The 17,311-nt window shown below is 54.1% G+C and overlaps 1 protein-coding gene and 1 pseudogene across 1 annotated transcript in view; both read right to left on the bottom strand.

Moving 5' to 3' along the window:
- Positions 1-650: 650 nt before the first annotated feature.
- Positions 651-5,896, bottom strand: LOC129021109 (uncharacterized; annotated as a pseudogene).
- Positions 695-17,311, bottom strand: part of CACNG8 (calcium voltage-gated channel auxiliary subunit gamma 8) — a gene marked incomplete at its 5' end in the record, with an annotated part of 28,702 nt that continues 12,085 nt past the window's right edge. Inside the window, 3 exons of the mRNA XM_054465291.2 lie at positions 695-8,846; positions 11,162-11,302; positions 12,878-12,961. Of these exons, the coding sequence (XP_054321266.2) occupies positions 8,074-8,846; positions 11,162-11,302; positions 12,878-12,961 (998 nt within the window). The remainder of the gene's footprint in view (positions 8,847-11,161; positions 11,303-12,877; positions 12,962-17,311) is intronic.

Here is a 17,311-nt window from a genome sequence, read left to right as displayed (position 1 = left end):
TGAGGGAGGAGAGGCTGGGCCTGGACTCCTGGGTCTGAGGGAGGAGGGGCTGGGCCTGGACTCCTGGGTCTGAGGGAGGAGGGGCTGGGCCTGGGCTCCTGAGTCTGAGGGAGGAGGGGGCTGGGGGCCTGGGCTCCTGAGTCTGAGGGAGGAGAGGCTGGGCCTGGACTCCTGGGTCTGAGGGAGGAGGGGCTGGGCCTGGACTCCTGGGTCTGAGGGAGGAGGGGCTGGGCCTGGACTCCTGGGTCTGAGGGAGGAGGGGCTGGGCCTGGACTCCTGGGTCTGAGGGAGGAGAGGCTGGGCTCTGGACTCCTGGGTCTGAGGGAGGAGGGGCTGGGCCTGGACTCCTGGGTCTGAGGGAGGAGGGGGCAGAGGGCTCTGGACTCCTGGGTCTGAGGGAGGAGGGGCTGGGCCTGGACTCCTGGGTCTGAGGGAGGAGAGGCTGAGGGCCTGGACTCCTGGGTCTGAGGGAGGAGGGGGCAGAGGGCCTGGACTCCTGGGTCTGAGGGAGGAGGAGGGCCGGGCAGCCTGGACTCCTGGTCAAGGGGTTGGCAGACCCAGACTCCTGGGCCTGGGGAGGAGACTGGGGCCAGAACCCTGGGTCTTCAAGGATGGAAGGACTGATCGCCATGTTGGAGAAAGCGCAGGCCTCAGGGCAGGGCCGGCTGCCAGGGGCACAGAATGACAGCAGCACTCCTCTTCACAGAGTTTATTAGACGGGGCACCCCTGGGGGACCTTCCATGCAGTTGCAGCTCCCCCAGGGGCAGGGACAGAGGACAGCCGTGTGGCATGGCGGCAGGGCCTGATCTTCAACCCCTCACCCCCTACCCCTCAGCCCTTCTGTGGACGGCCCAGGTGGGACCCACCTTTCACCAACTCCTTCTTCTCCCACAGTTGGCTGCTCCAGGCAGGCCTGGTGCTGACCTGGGCAAGGCTCTGGTGCACACTGGGCCTCTGCCCACCCCCTGCTCTGGACTTTTCCGATGGAGCACGTGCTTCCCCGCAATGTGATTGTCTGTGTCTGGTTCTTCCAGCAGACTGGGGCCGGGGCCAGGCACAGGAGGAATTCACCTTGGCATCCTCAGCTCTACCCGGCACAGGGCCAGGTCACAGGCAGTCTTGGAAAATGTGCATGGGGTGACTTGAATGAATGGATGGATGAATGAGCAAAGGAATGACCAGATGGAGTGAGATGACACACAGACATCCCCGCCCCAGCCTGGGGAGGGCCCTGCTGCATTTCCTCAATGCCCGCGTGGCCCCGTCAGAACACAGTCCCCTCTGTATTCTAATTGTCTGGACTACCTGTCCCCCTGTCCAAGGGCAGAGATGGGACAGAAGTGGCCTGAGATCGCAGGGCCTGGTACTTGGAAGTCCTCAGGAAATATTTTTTTCTTTTTTCTTTTTATTGATCATTCCTTGATGCTGTGCTTGCTTCTGAGTCTCCACGTTGCTTTTTGTGCGAATCTCTGAGTCTTTCTCTGGCTTATATCTCCCTATCTCTGGGACTTCTCTGATTTGTGTACCTGTCAGCCTCTCTCCTCCTCCTTTTCTGTCTTCTCTGTATCACCTTCTTATCTTTGACTTTATTTCTTTGACTTTCTTTCTTTCTTTTTTTTTTTTTTTTCTGAGACAGGGTCTTGCTCTGTGGCCCAGCCTGAAGTGCAATGGTGCAATCATAGCTCACTGCAACCTTAAACTCCTGGACTCAAGAAATCCTCCCGCCTCAGCCTCCCGAGTATCTAGGACTACAGGCGTGAGCCACCACGCCACAGCTAATTTTTTATTTTTGTAGAGACGGGGTCTCACTGTATTGCCCAGGCTGGTCTCAAACGCCAAGCCTCAAGCAATCCTCCTGTCTTGGCCTCCCAAAGTGCTGAGATTACAGGCATGAGCCACCATGCCTGGCCAGAAAGTATTTCCAAGAACTGAATGAATGTTTATTTCTGAAAATGAATGATGAAAACCTGTTCTTCCCCTTCACCTCAATAGGTCTTGACAGGATCTACAGGGGGAATCCCAGAGTGTGCCTGGCGCTGACAGCAGCAAGAGACAGGAGCTGGGCAGGGCATCTCTCGCTAGGAGATCTGCCAGAGCCTAGCTGACAGCATCCTCTCTTCCCTGTCCCCTGAATTCATCTTCCCCTCCTGGCCCTGGGCTTCCCTATCTCTCTTGCCCCTGCCTGCTATGACAGCTAATTGCAGGATGCATTTTTCTGCCTCCCATCTCCCTATCTGCATGTCTCCCTATTTCCTTTCAGGGTCTTTTTTTTTTTTTTTTTTTACTTTTTTTCTTTTTTGAGACAGAGTGTTGCTCTGTCACCCAGGCTAGAGTGCAGTGGTGTGATCTTGGCTCACTGCAACCTCTGCCTCCCAGGCTCAAGCGATTCTCCTGCTTCAGCCTCTCAAGTAGCTGGGATTACAGGCATGCAACCACCACACCTGGCTAATTTCTGTATTTTTAGTATAGACGGGGTTTCACCATATTGGCCAGGCTGGTCTCGAACTCCTGACCTCAAGTGATCCACCCACTTCGGCCTCCCAAAGTGCTGGGATTACACGCGTGAGCCATCGCACCTGGCCTTTGTGTCAGTTACACACACACACACAAAATTGCCTGAATTCCCTTTCCTTCTGTCTTCCCCCAAATTCTCTCTCCCCTCCACTCCAGCAGGGCTTCCGTCCCCACCACTGCACTGAACTGACATCTTATCAAGATCACCAACCCCGTCCATGTCATCAAACCTAATGGTCATTCTGCTCTCTGCATCCTTGTCCGAGTCTCAGCAGCCCTTGGCACAGCTGGCTGTCTCCTCCCCTTCTTGAAACACAAAGGTGCATTTGCCCTCTGTAACCCTCCTGGTTTCAGCCTATCTCAAGATCACTCCTAAGCTCGTTTTGCTACAATCCCCTTCTCCCCCAGATGTAGATGTCCCCAGGGCTCTGGCCAGGGTCACTTCTCTGTCCCCACCCACCTGCTAGGCCACGTCACCCAGCCCTGTGGCTTTAAACGTCCCCTGTATGTTGACGTTTCCAAAACTTACATTTTTGAGCCATGGCCTCTCTTTCCTCCAAACTCCAGTCTCACATATCCAACTGGCTATTTGATACCGCAACTCGGATTTCTCAAAGGCATCTCTCTATCTTGACACATCCAAAAGAGAAGCCTCGGTTCTTCCCTCCCAAAGCCGCTTTCCTGATCCCAGTCTCCTTGTTCCTGGTAACAATCCTCATCGGCGCCCATCAGAGATGTGCGTGCCCAATTCAAAGAATTCTTCTCTTCCTGGTTCCTTTTCTTTCCCTCCTCTATGACATCCAGTTCACCACCAATGCAGGCTCTGCCTCCAAAATCCCATGCCTTCTTCCACTTCCTCCATCCCGCAAACTCCACCGTGGTCCAGCAGCCTCAACCAGAGGAAGGCAACAGCCCGCTATCTCCTTCCTTCCCCTTTGACTCCTGAAGTCTACGTATGCTCAGCACAGCAATGTAATTCTGCTGTTCTTGTTTAAATAAAAATATGAGGCCGGGCGCAGTGGCTCACTCCTGTAATCCCAGCATTTTGGGAGGCCGAGGCAGGTGGATCATTTGAAGCCAGCAATTTCAGATTGGCCTGGCCAACATGGTGAAATCCCGTCTTTACTAAAAATACAAACAAATTAGCCAGGCGTGGTGGCACATGCCTGTAATCCCAGCTACTCAGGAGGCTGAGGCAGGAGAATCACTTGAACTCGGGAGGTGGAGGTTGGCAGTGAGCCGAGATCAGCCCACTGGACTCCAGCCTGAGACAGAGCAAGACTCTTTTTCAAAATAAGTATAAATAAGAAAATAAAAATATGATCATGGCATGCCTGTGCTCAAAACCCTCCAAGCATTTCCCATCAGATCTAGAATAAAATTCAGATTTCTTCCCAAGGATCCAAGGCCCTAACTGATCAGCCCCTACCCTGTGCCTCTGTCCTATGGTAGATCTGCTCACCGCACAGGCCTCCTTGAAGACCTGCTACTTTTCTGGGCTTTGGGGCTGCCTCTGGTGGGCGGAATACCTGGCCCCCAGACTTTCTCACCTCTCCTTCCTTCTCACAATCTACATCTCTGTGACCTCTGCCACAAGGTCTTCTCCAAGGACCTCATCTAAAGTCATCCTTGCTCTGTCATTCTGTTACCACTCACTGTCGCCCAGGCTGGAGTGCAGTGGCACGATCTTGGCTCACTGCAACCTCTGCCTCCTGGGTTCTAGTGATTCTTCTTTCTCAGCCTCCCAAGTAGCTGGGACTACAGGCACACCACCACACCCAGCTAATTTATTTATTTATTTATTGGTAGAGATGGAGTTTCACCATGTTGACCAGGCTGGTCTCGAACTCCTGACCTCAAGTGATCCACCAGCCTCGGCCTCCCAAAGTGCTGGGATTACAGGCATGAGCCACTGCGCCCGGCCTTCAGCTTAATTTTTAAAGCACTTTTTGGTTACTGAAATGATATTATTTATTGTTTATCTCTCCAGTGAGTTTCAGGAGAGCAGGCCCTTGTCTGTCTATTTGCCACCACATCCCCTGGGCCTAGATTGGGTCTAGAATAGGTTGGCACTCAATAAATACTTATTGAATACTGGGAAAACAACACACCAGAAATGGAGCATTCCTTGACGCTGTGCTTGCTTCTGAGTCTCCATGTTGCTTTTTGGGCGAATCTCTGAGTCTGTCTCCGGCTTACCTCTCCCTCTCTATCTCTGTGGTTGTGTTTCTGTTATCTCTGGGACTTCTCTGATTTGTGCACCTGTCAGCCTCTCTCTCCTCCTCTTCTCTCTTCTCTGTATCACCTTCCTGTCTTTGACTTTTTCTCTGTGACTCCACTAGTTTGGGCTCTCCTGCCCTCCCCCTCCCTCCCCATCTTGCTCTTCCTCCTGCCTACCCTCAACCTCATTCTTTCTTTCTCTTTCTCTCTCTCTCGTTCTGTTTGGCCTTCAGACTCTAGAATCCACTCTCCCCTAACCAGTTCCCTCTCCCTCTTCCAGTAAATATTTGCTGTCTCTCTCTCAATTTTTTTTTTTGAGACAGTCTCGCTTTTTCGCCCAAGCTGGAGTGCAGTGGTGCCATCACGGGTCACTGCAGCCTCACCCTCCCAGGCCCAAGCGAGATCCTTTCGCCTCAGCCTCCTGAGTAGCCGGGACTACAGACGTGCACCACCACACCCGGCTACTTTTTGTGTTTTTTGTAGAGACAAGATTTCAATATATTGGCTGGTCTGGAACTCCTGAGCTCAATCCGCCTGCCTCGATCCGCCTGCCTCAGTCTCCCAAAGTGCTGGGATTAGGAGCCACAGCACCCGACCAGATTTGTCTCTTTTAACACCCGCTCCGGCATCCCTCTTCTCTCCACGTATCCTTCTCTCTCACTCAGCGCTTCTGCGTCTCACTAATTTGTATTCCTTTTCCTACGTTTCCCAGCATCTCTTCCTGAAACCGCCTTGGCAGAATTCTTCCTAGGGACCTTGATCTTCAGTCTGTCTTTTCCTGGTCCTTCCACACACAGGCCTCGGAGAGAAATTCTGAACACTCAGTTCTGATCTGTACCCTTCCGCAGCCCTATATGCTCACGATAAGGGCACGCAGAGCCCCTGGCAGCATGGCACCACCGCTGCCACGTCCTCCTCAAGCTGCGTCTGTGCCTGTTTTCCCACCAGACTGGGAGCCCCTTGAGAGCAGGGCAAGATCAAAATCACCTCTCCACTCCCAGCACCGCCCAGCACAAGGCCTCAGGGGAGGCCTCAGGAAACACTTGCTGAGCAAATATGGAAGGGAAGCCTACCGGGCGCTCTCCCCTCTGCCTTCTCAGTGAATTTCAAATCCATCCCCTCCTCTCCACCGTACAGCCCTTGCCCCCGCTCAACTGTCATCCTCTCTCACCATCCTTAGAAGAGCCTCAGTCCCTCTGCCTGGAACTCAGGCACCTTTTTCTTTTTTTTTCTGAGACAGGATCTCAGTCTGTTGCTCAGGCTGGAGTGTAGTGCCGCGATCCTAGCTCACTGCAGCCTTGAACTCTTGGATTCAAATGATCCTCCTCCCTCAGCCTCCTGAGTATCTGTGACCACAGGTGTGCTCCACCACGCCCGGCTAATTTTTTTTTTTTTTTTAATGTTTTGTAGAGACAGAGTTTCACCATGTTGCCCAGGCTGGTCTCAAACTCCTGGGCTCAAGTGATACTCCAGCCTCAGCCTCCCAAAGTGCTGGGATTACAGGCATGAGCCACCGTGCCTGGCCACCCTGGCACCTTTACACTCTGGCTTGTGGCTACTTTCCCGGCCTCATCTCCCAGCCCCACCTTGTACATCAGCATCCCAGAACTATTAGCACTGGCCCCAATACATCATGCTTGTTCACTTCCCCCCGTTTTCACCCAAGTTGTTCTTTGGCCCCACAAGCCTTTCTCATGCCTTTCATCACCCGGAAGATGCCCACTCATCTCTTCAAGACCCAGAATGGGCATCACATTCTCCAGGAAGCCTCCCCCAAGTGCTGCTCACTCCTGGCAGTTGGTCACTCTGTCCACTGTGTGCCATGGCACCCACGGTGGTCCGGGTTCCAGCACCCATTGCCCTGCCTGGATGGCGGTGTTTGATGACAATAAACTGCTTGAAGCAGGGCTAGAGTCTGTTTCACCCCTGGGGATCTGGATCCTAACACACTTCCTGGTACCTTAGCAGATGGCCAAAAACGGCAACGGGTGAGTGGCTTAATGAACGAGTGACAGACACATGAGTCTCTAAGCCCCAGGGCTTCTCCTGCACACCAGACACTATGTCTATGCTTCAGCATCTGTGTAATTATGTGCTTCCTCCCACAAGATTGTGAGCTCCAAGGGCCCGTGCCCGTGTTTGATGCTGTATTTCAGCACATCTCTGCCTTCTACTCTTGCCTCCGAGTTCCTGTCTTCCCTTTGTACACCATTCACATTAGCGTCCTGCTTAAACCCGTTCCACGGCCCTCACCGCTCCTAGAATAAAATCTGAACTCCTGACCTACAAGCCCCTGCACAATCTGGCCCTGTCTGCGTCTCCAGCCTCACCTTGATCCCGGCTCACCTGCCTCACTACCCTTCAGCCCCGGCTGCAAGCTCCTTCCTGCCCCGGGGCCTTTGCACGTGCTGCTCTGCCTGCCACACTCCTGCCCCAGCTCCGCCCTGCTGGCTTCTTCTCATCCTTTCACTGTCCACTGAAATCTCTTCCTCACAACTGGGTTAGGCTCCCCTGACGGAGCATTTCATAGCATCTCGTTTCTCTTATAGCCTAACTGTAATTTATTGTGTATGTACATGATCGATTAATGCCTGTCTCATGCACAAGATGTTTACTCTATGAGACGTCGGGGCCCCTGGCTGTTTTCCTGCCTCCTGCACGCTGAGCACAGAGCACAATGCCTAGATTTTTAAGGCGCACAAATAAATTGCCGGTAATGAATGAATGATGAGGCCCTTTCTGTGCCTCGTTCGTGTCCTCTGCTCCAGCGCCTTCTTATGTACCAGTGCCTGGTACACAGTAGGTGCTTAATAAGCCCTTGTGGAATAATGAATGAAAAAAATGAATGAATGCCCGCGTCCAACCCTTCTTTCTGCCTTTCTGCATCCCTTCGCTGTGTCTCTTTATATAGGGCATATATATAGTTTGTGGGTGTAACTATGTATTCGTGTATTATGGGCCCCTCTCCAGGAGTTGGGCTGGGCTGGGAGTCCCTCCCTCCCCTCCCCCCGCCCCACCCCCCATGCACACAGCAAAACATGAAAAAGAAAACATCTCGAAACTGCAAAAAACACCATGGCCCTCCCCCCTCCCCATAGATCTCCCAAAAAAATAAAACACGACGCTCCCTCACAGCGGCCCCCTCCCTCCCCTGCCCCCTCCCTCAGGGTCCCTGCTTCGGAGGGGGAGGGGGGCGGGGAGGGTGGGCGTGGGGCGGGCCCAGCAGTCTCCAGCGCGCTCACGGGGGAAAGCGGGGGCGCCCCCGACCCCGGCAGCCTCGATGCACGCGCGCCCGCGCACGCGCCCCGGACACGCCCCTCGGCTCCCCCGCCGCGCCCCTACACAGGCGTGGTTTTCCTGTTGAGCGTGTTGGTGTTGGAGGCGGCGGCCTCCTTGGCCAGGGTCCCGGGGGCGGGCGCAGAGGGCGCGGGTGGCGCGGGCGCGGGCGCGGCGGGCGGCCCGGTGACCGTGACCGTGACGCCGCCGCCCGCCTCCTTGGGGAAGGCGTTGTGCAGCGTGAGGAAGCCGGACGCCCCCCCGCGGTCCCGCTCGGCACCCGCCCCGCCGCCGCCTCCTCCGCCGCCGCCCCCGGCGCCCCCGGCCGCGCCGCCGAACGCCCCCACGGCGCCGCCGCCGCCGCCGCCGGCCCCCGCCAGCCCCGCGGCCACGCTGCCCTTGGAGGGGTCGCGGCTGAGCGTGTACATGGAGATGTCCGTGGAGGCAAAGCCCGGGCCCCCGGGGCCGCCGGGAGACGCGTCCCGCGACGGCGACGGCTCGCTGGAGCGGGAGCTAGAGCGGGAGCGGCGGCGGTAGCGGAAGCGGTAACTGGGCAGACGGAGGATGGCCGAGGGGCCGCTCCCGCCACTGCCGCCCGCGCCCCCGCCGGCCTTGAGCAGGTCCGAGCGAGACTGGCAGTGCGCCTCGCGGCTGCGCTCGATGTAGATGTTGACGGCCAGCACGCCTATCACCTCGGCCAGGATGAACGACAGCCCGCCGAAGTAGAAGGACCAGCCGTACGAGTAGTGGTTTTTCTTCTCCTCGTCCCGCTTCGGGCCCGGCTCGCCCGCGTTGGCCGAGATGTACACGATCACGCCGATGATGTTGCTCAGGCCTGGGCGGGGACGGTCAGACGGGAGCCTCGAGGCCACCCCCGGCCCCGCCCCCGCCCCCGGCCCCGACCCCTGCCCGCCTGCGCCAGCGGGCCCAGGCGCCACCCCCAGGCGGTCTAGGCCCCATCCGGAGTGGTCTAGACCCCCGTCCTGGATCTGGCTGACCCAAGTCCTTCCAGAAGTGAACACAACTCCCCGCCCGATGCTCTAGGCGCTTCCCTGATGGTCTAAGCTCCAACCCAGAGGGCTCGGGCCTACTCTTAGCTAGCCCAGACCTCACCTCTGCTGGTCGAATCCAACCCCGGCTGATCTAAACTCCATCCCCCAGGTGGTGTAGGGCCGCCAATGATCCAGACTGCATCATGCGTGGTCCTGGCCCAGGCAGGCTCAAGCACCCCCTCAGATGGTCTAAACTCCACCCCCAGGTGGTCCAGGCCCTGCCCTGAATGGTCCAGACACGGCCCTGGATGGTCCAGGTCCTGCCCCCAGATAGCCCACGGCCCACCTCTGCTGGTCTAACGCAGCCCTGGCTGGTCTAAACTCCACCCCAGGTGATCTAGGACCCCACCCCCACCCCCCATTGATCTAAACTCCATCCCCAGGTGGTCTAGGACCCCAAATGGTCCAGACAACACCCTAGATGGTCCTGGCCCTGGCTGGTTCAAGTCCCATCTCAAATGGTCTAAACTCCACCCCCCGGTGGTCCAGGCCCTGCCCTAAATGGACAAGACAAAGCCCTGGATGGTCCAGGTCCTGCCCCCGATAACCCAAGCCCCACCTCTGCTGGTCTAACCCAGCCCTGGCTGGTCTAAACTCGGCCCTACGTGGTCTAAGACCCACCCCCAGATGGTCTGGGCTGCTCCACATGGCATAAACCCCACTCCTCTAGCTAAGGTCCCACCTCTGCTGGTCTAAACCCCACCCTGGCTGGTGGTAACCACCCCAAGCGGTCCAGGCCCCACCCCTAGGTAGCCTAAGCCCCACTCCCAGCGAGTCCAGGCCCTGCCCTGACTGGTCTAAAACCCACCTTTGATGAGATGAGTTTCCAGGCCCTGTCCTAGTTAGTCTACCTCCACCCTTAACGTTATAAACCTGGGTTTTTCCCAAGCCTCCTCCCTCTGCTCCTTTGAACTCTTGTTAATGATGTCATCCTGCTGTGATCAGGCCCTGCCTATCACTTATCTAATCTCTCTTCATATAATTCCTGCCGGAGTATCCATTCTAGGCCCTCCCCTGCCGGTCAAAAATTTGCCTTTAATAAAGCAGGCCCCGCCTTCTACTCTAGGCCCCACCTCCAGCTTACCAAACCCCGCCCCGTGCGGATCTTGGCCGGGGTCCTCCCCGGTCTCAGGTCCAGCTACTCCGGCCTTTCAGATCCTCCAAGCCCCACCCCTTGCAGATCTAGACCCATCCCCAAAGCACACCCTGCTCTTCAAATATGCAAAGCCCTCCCTCTTCTCTGTATTCTACTCCTCCAAAAAAGTTCTGCCCCTGGAATTTCCCAATGCTACTCATACGGGGTAGAAAGGGGGCCTTACCCCTTAATTACGTGCCTCTTAAGTGTTCCAGTCCTAGCTCTCTGCTCGTTTAGGCCCTAGCTCTTGAGACGGCCAATCCCAGGTACTGACTGGCTTTGGTCGGCCTCTTGCTTCAATCAGCCAGGTTGACTCTCTGTGCCCTTAAGGACATAACCCCTCCCCCTTTGGCTTTTCCAGGCATCGCCCCGTCTCTTCTAGCCTCTCCTTCTCCAAATGGCAACGGGCAAGGGCCGATTCAGTCTCCCTGACCCAGCCCCTTTAGTTTCCACTTCCTGGCCCTGGAAGGTTTCCCAGGACCAGTCCCTCTTGGATCCACCAAGTTCTCCAAAGGCCCGCCCCTTAAAGCAGGCTCCTCATCGGCGCTCAGATCACTTTCTACCTCTCCTGGGCCCGCCCTCCAAGGCCCAGCCCCGCCTCTCTATCCTCAAGAGCCCAGTTGTGTCTCAAGGTCCCACCCCCTACCCAGCTCCTCCCCTTCCGTCTCCAGGACGGCAGGCTTAGGATCCTAAGCGCCCGGCGTCTTACGCGCCAGACACCTGTCTGTGTTGGTTTACTCCTCCGAAGGCGACGCGAGAATTACACCCACCTTACCCAGTGGCGATGGAGCTTGGGGACCGCCTAGGAAGGCTCCGGGCCCCCGGGGGTGCTCGGGGCAAGGTGGCTTTGCAGACACACACACGCGCACATGCACTCGCGCGCGCGCGCGCACACACACACACACACACACACGTGCGCGCGCAGGTGGGCCGCCCCGGTCACCCCCTCCCTCTGCCTCTCACCTGCTGCCACGAACAGGATCCCTGCGCCCAGAATGATGTTCCTCTTGGACTTGTAGACGCGGGAGGCCGCCACGCACACACCCCCGAGCAGCAGCAGGATGGCGCTAAGGATGGGGAAGATGCTGGAGGCCCGGACAACTCCTGCGGGGGAGGAAGGAAAGGAAAAGGAGGGAGAGCGAGGGCGGTCAGACGCGGCCGCCTGCGCCCCCTTCCCGGCCCCCCATCTCGCGGCGCCTCCCGCCAGTTCTGTGATTCTCTCTCTCCGGCTGTGTTCTAGTTTATTCTACTGTTGCCTCATTCTCTCTCCTGTTTTTAAAATTTCTCTGTTTCTCGGTCTGATTTTCTCTCCCTCTTTTTCTTTGTCCTTTTCTTTCTTCTTCGGACTATTTTTCTCTCTCCTGGAATATCTTTCCCCCTCTTTATCGAAATCACTGTGCCTGTTTTTCTCCCAACTTCTCCATGGATCTTCTCCCTTTCTCTTTCTCGTCCCTTCCTTCCTCTCGTCTGCGAATTTCTTTCTCCATATCCCGCAAATCACTTACTACCTCTCTCCACACCCCCTCCCATTTTCTGCCTCGCTTCACCTATCTGGGTTTCTCTCTCTCTCTACATTCCTTCCTCCCTCCTCCTCCTCCCTTTTCTGCCAGGCTGAATCTACTTCTGAGTTTCTCTTCCCTTCTTCTCCTCACGCCCCCACCCCACCCCGTTTTATTGCTGGCTTCATATATCTTTCTGGGTCTGTCTCCCCTCTCTCCTCTTATCTGCTTGGCCTCGTATGTCTTCATAGGTCCCCCCCCCCACCCCGCTTTTTCTGCCTGGCCTCATCTGTCTTCCTAGCCACCCCCCACCCCCAACTTTTTCCGTCTGGCTTCACCTATCTTCCTAGGCCTCTCCCCTCTTTTTTTTCCTGCCTGGCCTCATCTGTCTTCCTAGGTCTTTCCCCACCCCACCCCGCCCCTTTTTTCGCCTGGCCTCCTCTGTCTTCCTGGGTCTCTCTCCCCTCCTTTTCTGCCTGGTTTCTTCAATCTTCCAGGTTTCTCTTCTCTCCACTCCCTTCCTCTCCCTTCCTCCTTCCCTCCTCCCTACCCCCTTTAGGCCTGACTTCATCTATCTGAGTCTCTCTCTTTCTCCCTCGTTTCCTCCCTCCTTTCTTCCCCTTATCTCTCTCCCCCCCCCCCCCTTCTCTCTTTCTCTGCAGTCCTTCCTTTCCACCCACCCCTAAAACCCCAGGCAACCAGATTTTGCGATTTCGGAACCAGGCTGAGGCCGCAGCCAATCATCATTTAGGATTTGCCGCGTTCTCGGGGTAGCTACCAATGGCAACACAGGCTTTCCCAGCCGGCTCCCAGGAGTGGCCCGTCACCGCCGCAGATTGCCCCACAGCCCTGCGGCGCGGTGGCCAATCCCAGTCCGGGATTCCACAACCAGTCACGGCGCAGAGTCGCCGCGAGGGCCAAAGAGAGCAAAGCGGCCAATTAGCGCCCAGGATCCTCCCTCAGCCCGCCCCAAGGTGAGAGGAGGGGGCGGGAGCGAGATCAGTCAGCCAATCGGGGACCAGAGGATCTCACTATCTGGACTCGGATTGGCTGGGAGGCAAACCTCGGCGTGTCGATCCAAGTGCCGGAGTCCCAGTGCCTTCTCCCGGCGCCCACCCCGACGCCCTGCAGGCCCCGCGATTTGACCCGCTCCCCACGTCTGTCCCGGACCCCCACGTACGGAGTAGATACTCCGCGCTGTCGTGGTCGTAGTCCGTGTCCTCCGGGAAATGATTGATCTTCACGCAGACGCCTCTTTTCAACCCTGGAGGAGCGGGGAGGGCAGTGGTGGGGGCGGATACTTCAGGGTTGGGGGCGGGGCAACCCCACTGACAACCGACCCTTCCCTTCCCCAAACCCCATCTCTCTCTGGGCTGCTTGGGAGACCGCAAGTCCTGGCTCCTGAGCCCGACTCGTGATATGGGACAAACTTTCAACTTCAACCGCCTGTTAAAGAAAAGAAGAAAAGCAAGGAAAAAAACCCAAAGTCTAACATCCTTCCAGCACTCACTGCAAGGCCACAGGACCTTGGTCCTGGAAGCTGCGCTAAGTTGCTCCAGCACTCTGGACTTCCGGCTCCCACCTCTGTAAGAAAGAAGGTGTTGTTGGCTTCTATAATAGCGAGGCGCTTTCCACCTCTCAATTGGTTGAAAAGTCTGGAAATGCGTGGGAAAAAAAACAAAGAAAGTGATGCGGAAGCCGATGGGGACTACATTTCCCATGAGACCTCGTAAAGTCTGGAGTCCAGTTGTGAGAAGAGCAGCCGCAGTGGATCATGGGAGTTGTAGTCTCCAGTCCTGTGGGGGTGGAGGGGAGAGAGAGGTTCCAGTCTCTTTCTGCAGGGAACCTGGAACCTTCTGGAGAGAGATGGAGTAGTTGAAGCAAGCAGAGGTGTGTGAGGGGTGGAGTATGCCTCTAGGGGTCATGCAGCCTCATCTCCTTCCCCTCCTAAGATGCTCATCCTCAGCTATTTTCTCATCCTTGGGAACAGTTAATGTTTTACTACTTCTAGCATATAGCTGGAGAAAAAAATTAAAAATATAAATATAAATAATGTAGTTTCCTCAACTGCCCAGCTCTGTCCAGTTCTGCAGGCCTCTGCCCATGCTGTGGAACATTCCAGCTCACATTCTTTGCTGATGTAGTACTTTACCTGCAGCAGGTAACTCAGGAGGCACCTTCTTGAGGAGGCTTTCCCTAGACACACACAGACACACATGCACACTCATTCCTCCCACCGAACTTGGGTCAGTTTCCTGCTCTGAGGTGCCCCGTAGGACATGCATTAGTTGGTAGATGATCTTCTTCGTCCTCGGTAAGCTGAGAGTTCCTGGAGGGGGTAGGGGGTGGGAGTCTGATTCCTCTGTGTGTCCCAGCATTTCTTGGCAGTAGGCCTGGCACACGGGACACCTCAAGAAATAAGGGTTGAGGCCGGACACGGTGGCTCACACCTGTAATCTCTGCACTTTGGGAGGCCAAGGTGGGTGGATCACTTGAGGTCGGGAGTTCAAGACCAGCCTGACCAACATGGTGAAACCCTATCTCTACTAAAAATACAAAAATTAGCTGGGCATGGTGGCAGGTGCCTGTAATCCCAGCTACTCGGGAGGCTGAGGCAGGAGAATCGCTTGAACCCAGGAGGTGGAGGTTGCAGTGAGCCAAGGCCACACCATTATACTCCAGCCTGGATGACAAAGCAAGACTCCGTCTCAAAAGAAAAAAAAAAAGAGAGAAAGAAATGAGAGTTGAATGAAGAATGAATGAATGAATGAATGAATGAATATAAGCATAGCAGAAGGTGAGATCAGAGGCAGACCATGACCAGCAAAGGAAAGTAGGGGAAAGAATAGGGATAAAGGAGGAACTGGGAAGAATTAATATAAGGGAGTGAGTAATACTGCCAAGAGCTAATGTGCGTTCGGTGCTTCCTAGGTGGGCCAACTCATTTGATGCTCCCAAGAGTCCTATGAAATAGATTATGTGGTTTGTGTCCTGTGGCGGCCAAATGTTAGGTATTGGAACGTCTCCATTTTTTTTATTTTTTATATTTTTTGAGACAGGGTCTCCCTCTGTTGCCCAAGTTTGGAGTGCAGTGGCACAATCTCGGCTCACTGCAACCTCCACCTCCTGGGCTCAAGTGATCCTCCTGCCTCAGCCTCCTGAGTAGCTGGGACTACAGGCTTGCACCACCATGCCCAGCTAAATCTTGCATTTTTGTAGAGATAGGATTTCCCCATTTTGCCCACTTTGCCCAGGCTGGTCTTGAACTCCTGACTTCAAGTGATCCGCCCGCCTCAGCCTCCAAAACTGCTGGCACTACAGGCGTGAGCCACTGCGCTGGCCTCCACCACTTCCTTATTCTGTGTCCTTGCTGGTGTTACATAGGCCAACTTGCTTCAGTTTCCCCACCTATAAAATGCAGAAAACAGGACCTACCTCATGGGACTGATATGAGGGATTGGGTCTAGGTGGAGATTTAGCACTTTTGCCTTGAACACAATTAAGTGCTCAGTTGATAGCAGCTGATATATGGCACCCATTACCCAAACGTGAAAACTGAGGCACAGAAAGGGGTCATCATTTCACAGCTGAGGGTGGCAACAAAACGCAAACACACATCATGAATGTGAGCATCTGGGCTGTTCAACACTGTATTACCAGCATCTAGAACAGTGCCTAGTGCATACTGAGTGCTTAATAAGTATTTTTAATGAAAGAATGATTGAATGGGCCAGGTGTGGTGGCTCACATCTGTAATCGTAGCAATTTGGGAGACCAAGATGGGTGGATCACCTGAGGTCAGGAGTTCGAGACCAGCCTGGCCAACATGGTAAAACCCCATCACTACTAAAAATACAAAAGTTAGCTGGGTGTGGTGGCATACGCTTGTAGTCCCAGCTACTTGGGAGGCTGAGGCAGGTGAATTGCTTGAATCTGGGAAGCGGAGGTTGCAGCAAGCCAAGATCGCGCCACTGCACTCCAGCCTGGGCAAGAGAGCGAGACTCAGTCTCAAAAAAGAAAAAAAAAGAATGATTGAATGGGTCCACAAGCACATGAAAAGATGCTCAATTTCACTAATCATTGGGGAAATGCAATCAAAACCACAGTGAGATACCATCTTATATTCGTTAGTATGGCTACTATTAAAAATAAATAAAATAGGCAGGGCGCATTAGTTCACGCCTGTAATCCCAGCACTTTGGGAGGCTGAGGTGGGTGGATCACAAGGTCAAGAGATCGAGACCATCCTGGCCAACATAGTGAAACCCCGTCTCTACTAAAAACACAAAAATTAGCTGGGCATGGTGGTGTGCACCTGTAGTCCCAGCTACTCGGGAGGCTGAGGCAGGAGAATCACTTGAACCCGGGAGGTGGAGGTTGCAATGAGCCAAGATGGCACCACTGCACTCCAGCCTGGCAACAGAGCAAGCAAGATTCCATCTCTAAATAAATAAATAAATAAAAATAAAATAGGCTGAGTGCGGTAGCTCATGTCTGTAATCCCAGCACTTTGAGAGGCCTAGGTGGGTGGATCACGTGGTCAAGAGATGGAGACCATCCTGGCCAACATGGTGAAACCCTGTCTCTACTAAAAATACAAAAATTAGCTGGGCATGGTGGTGTGTGCCTATAGTCCCAGCTACTTGGGAGGCTGAGGCAGGAGAATCGCTTGAACCGAGGAGGTGGAGGTTGCAGTGAGCCAAGATCATGCCACTGCACTCCAGCCTGGGTGACAGAGAGAGACTCTGTCTCAAAAATAAATAAATTAAATAAATACATAAATAAAATAACACGTGTTGTGAAGGATATGGAGAAATTGGAATCTTGTGCACTGTTGGTAGAAATATAAAATGGTGCAGTGACTATGGAAAATAGTGTCGAGGTTCCTCAAAAACTACAAATAGAATCATCATATGATCCAGCAATGCCAGTACTGGGGATAGACCCAAAAGAATTAAAAGCAGGGACTCAAATAGATATTCATACACTCGTGTTCATAGTAGCATTGTTCACAATAGCCAAAAAGTGGAAACACCCCAGTGCCCGTTGACAGATGAAAGGATAAACAACATGTGCTATGTACATACAAAGGAATATTATTCAGCCTTCAAAGGGAAGCGAATTATGATACATGCTATAAACATAGATAAACCTTGAAGACATTATACTCAGTGAAATAAGCCAGTAACAAAAAGACAAATACTGTGTCATTCCACTTATATGAAATTCCTGGAATAATCAAATTCATAGAGACAAAGTATCATGGTAGTTGCCAGGGCTGGAGGGTGGGGGGATGTGGAGTTATTTAACGGGTACTGAGTTTCTGTTTTGCAAGATGAAAAGAGTTCTGCAGATTGGTTGCACAACATGAGTGCACTTACCACTACTGAAATGCATACTTAAAAATGATGAAGATGGTAAATTTATGTTATGTATAATTTACTACAATTATCAAAATGAATGAATGAATGAATGCACGAATGAGTGAATGAATATACAACTCCCACGTACAAACTCTTACCCATCAGCACCTCCACCATGGTGTAGTAGGTGAGATGACAAGCTCAATGTCCCTCCTTTCTTTTTTTTTTTTTTTTTTTTTTTTGAGATGGAG

The sequence above is a fragment of the Pongo pygmaeus genome, chromosome 20, assembly GCF_028885625.2.
Source record: "Pongo pygmaeus isolate AG05252 chromosome 20, NHGRI_mPonPyg2-v2.0_pri, whole genome shotgun sequence".
NCBI lineage: Eukaryota > Metazoa > Chordata > Mammalia > Primates > Hominidae > Pongo > Pongo pygmaeus.
Note: the sequence above shows the minus strand (reverse complement) of the source record. Positions and strands in the feature narration are given on the sequence as shown.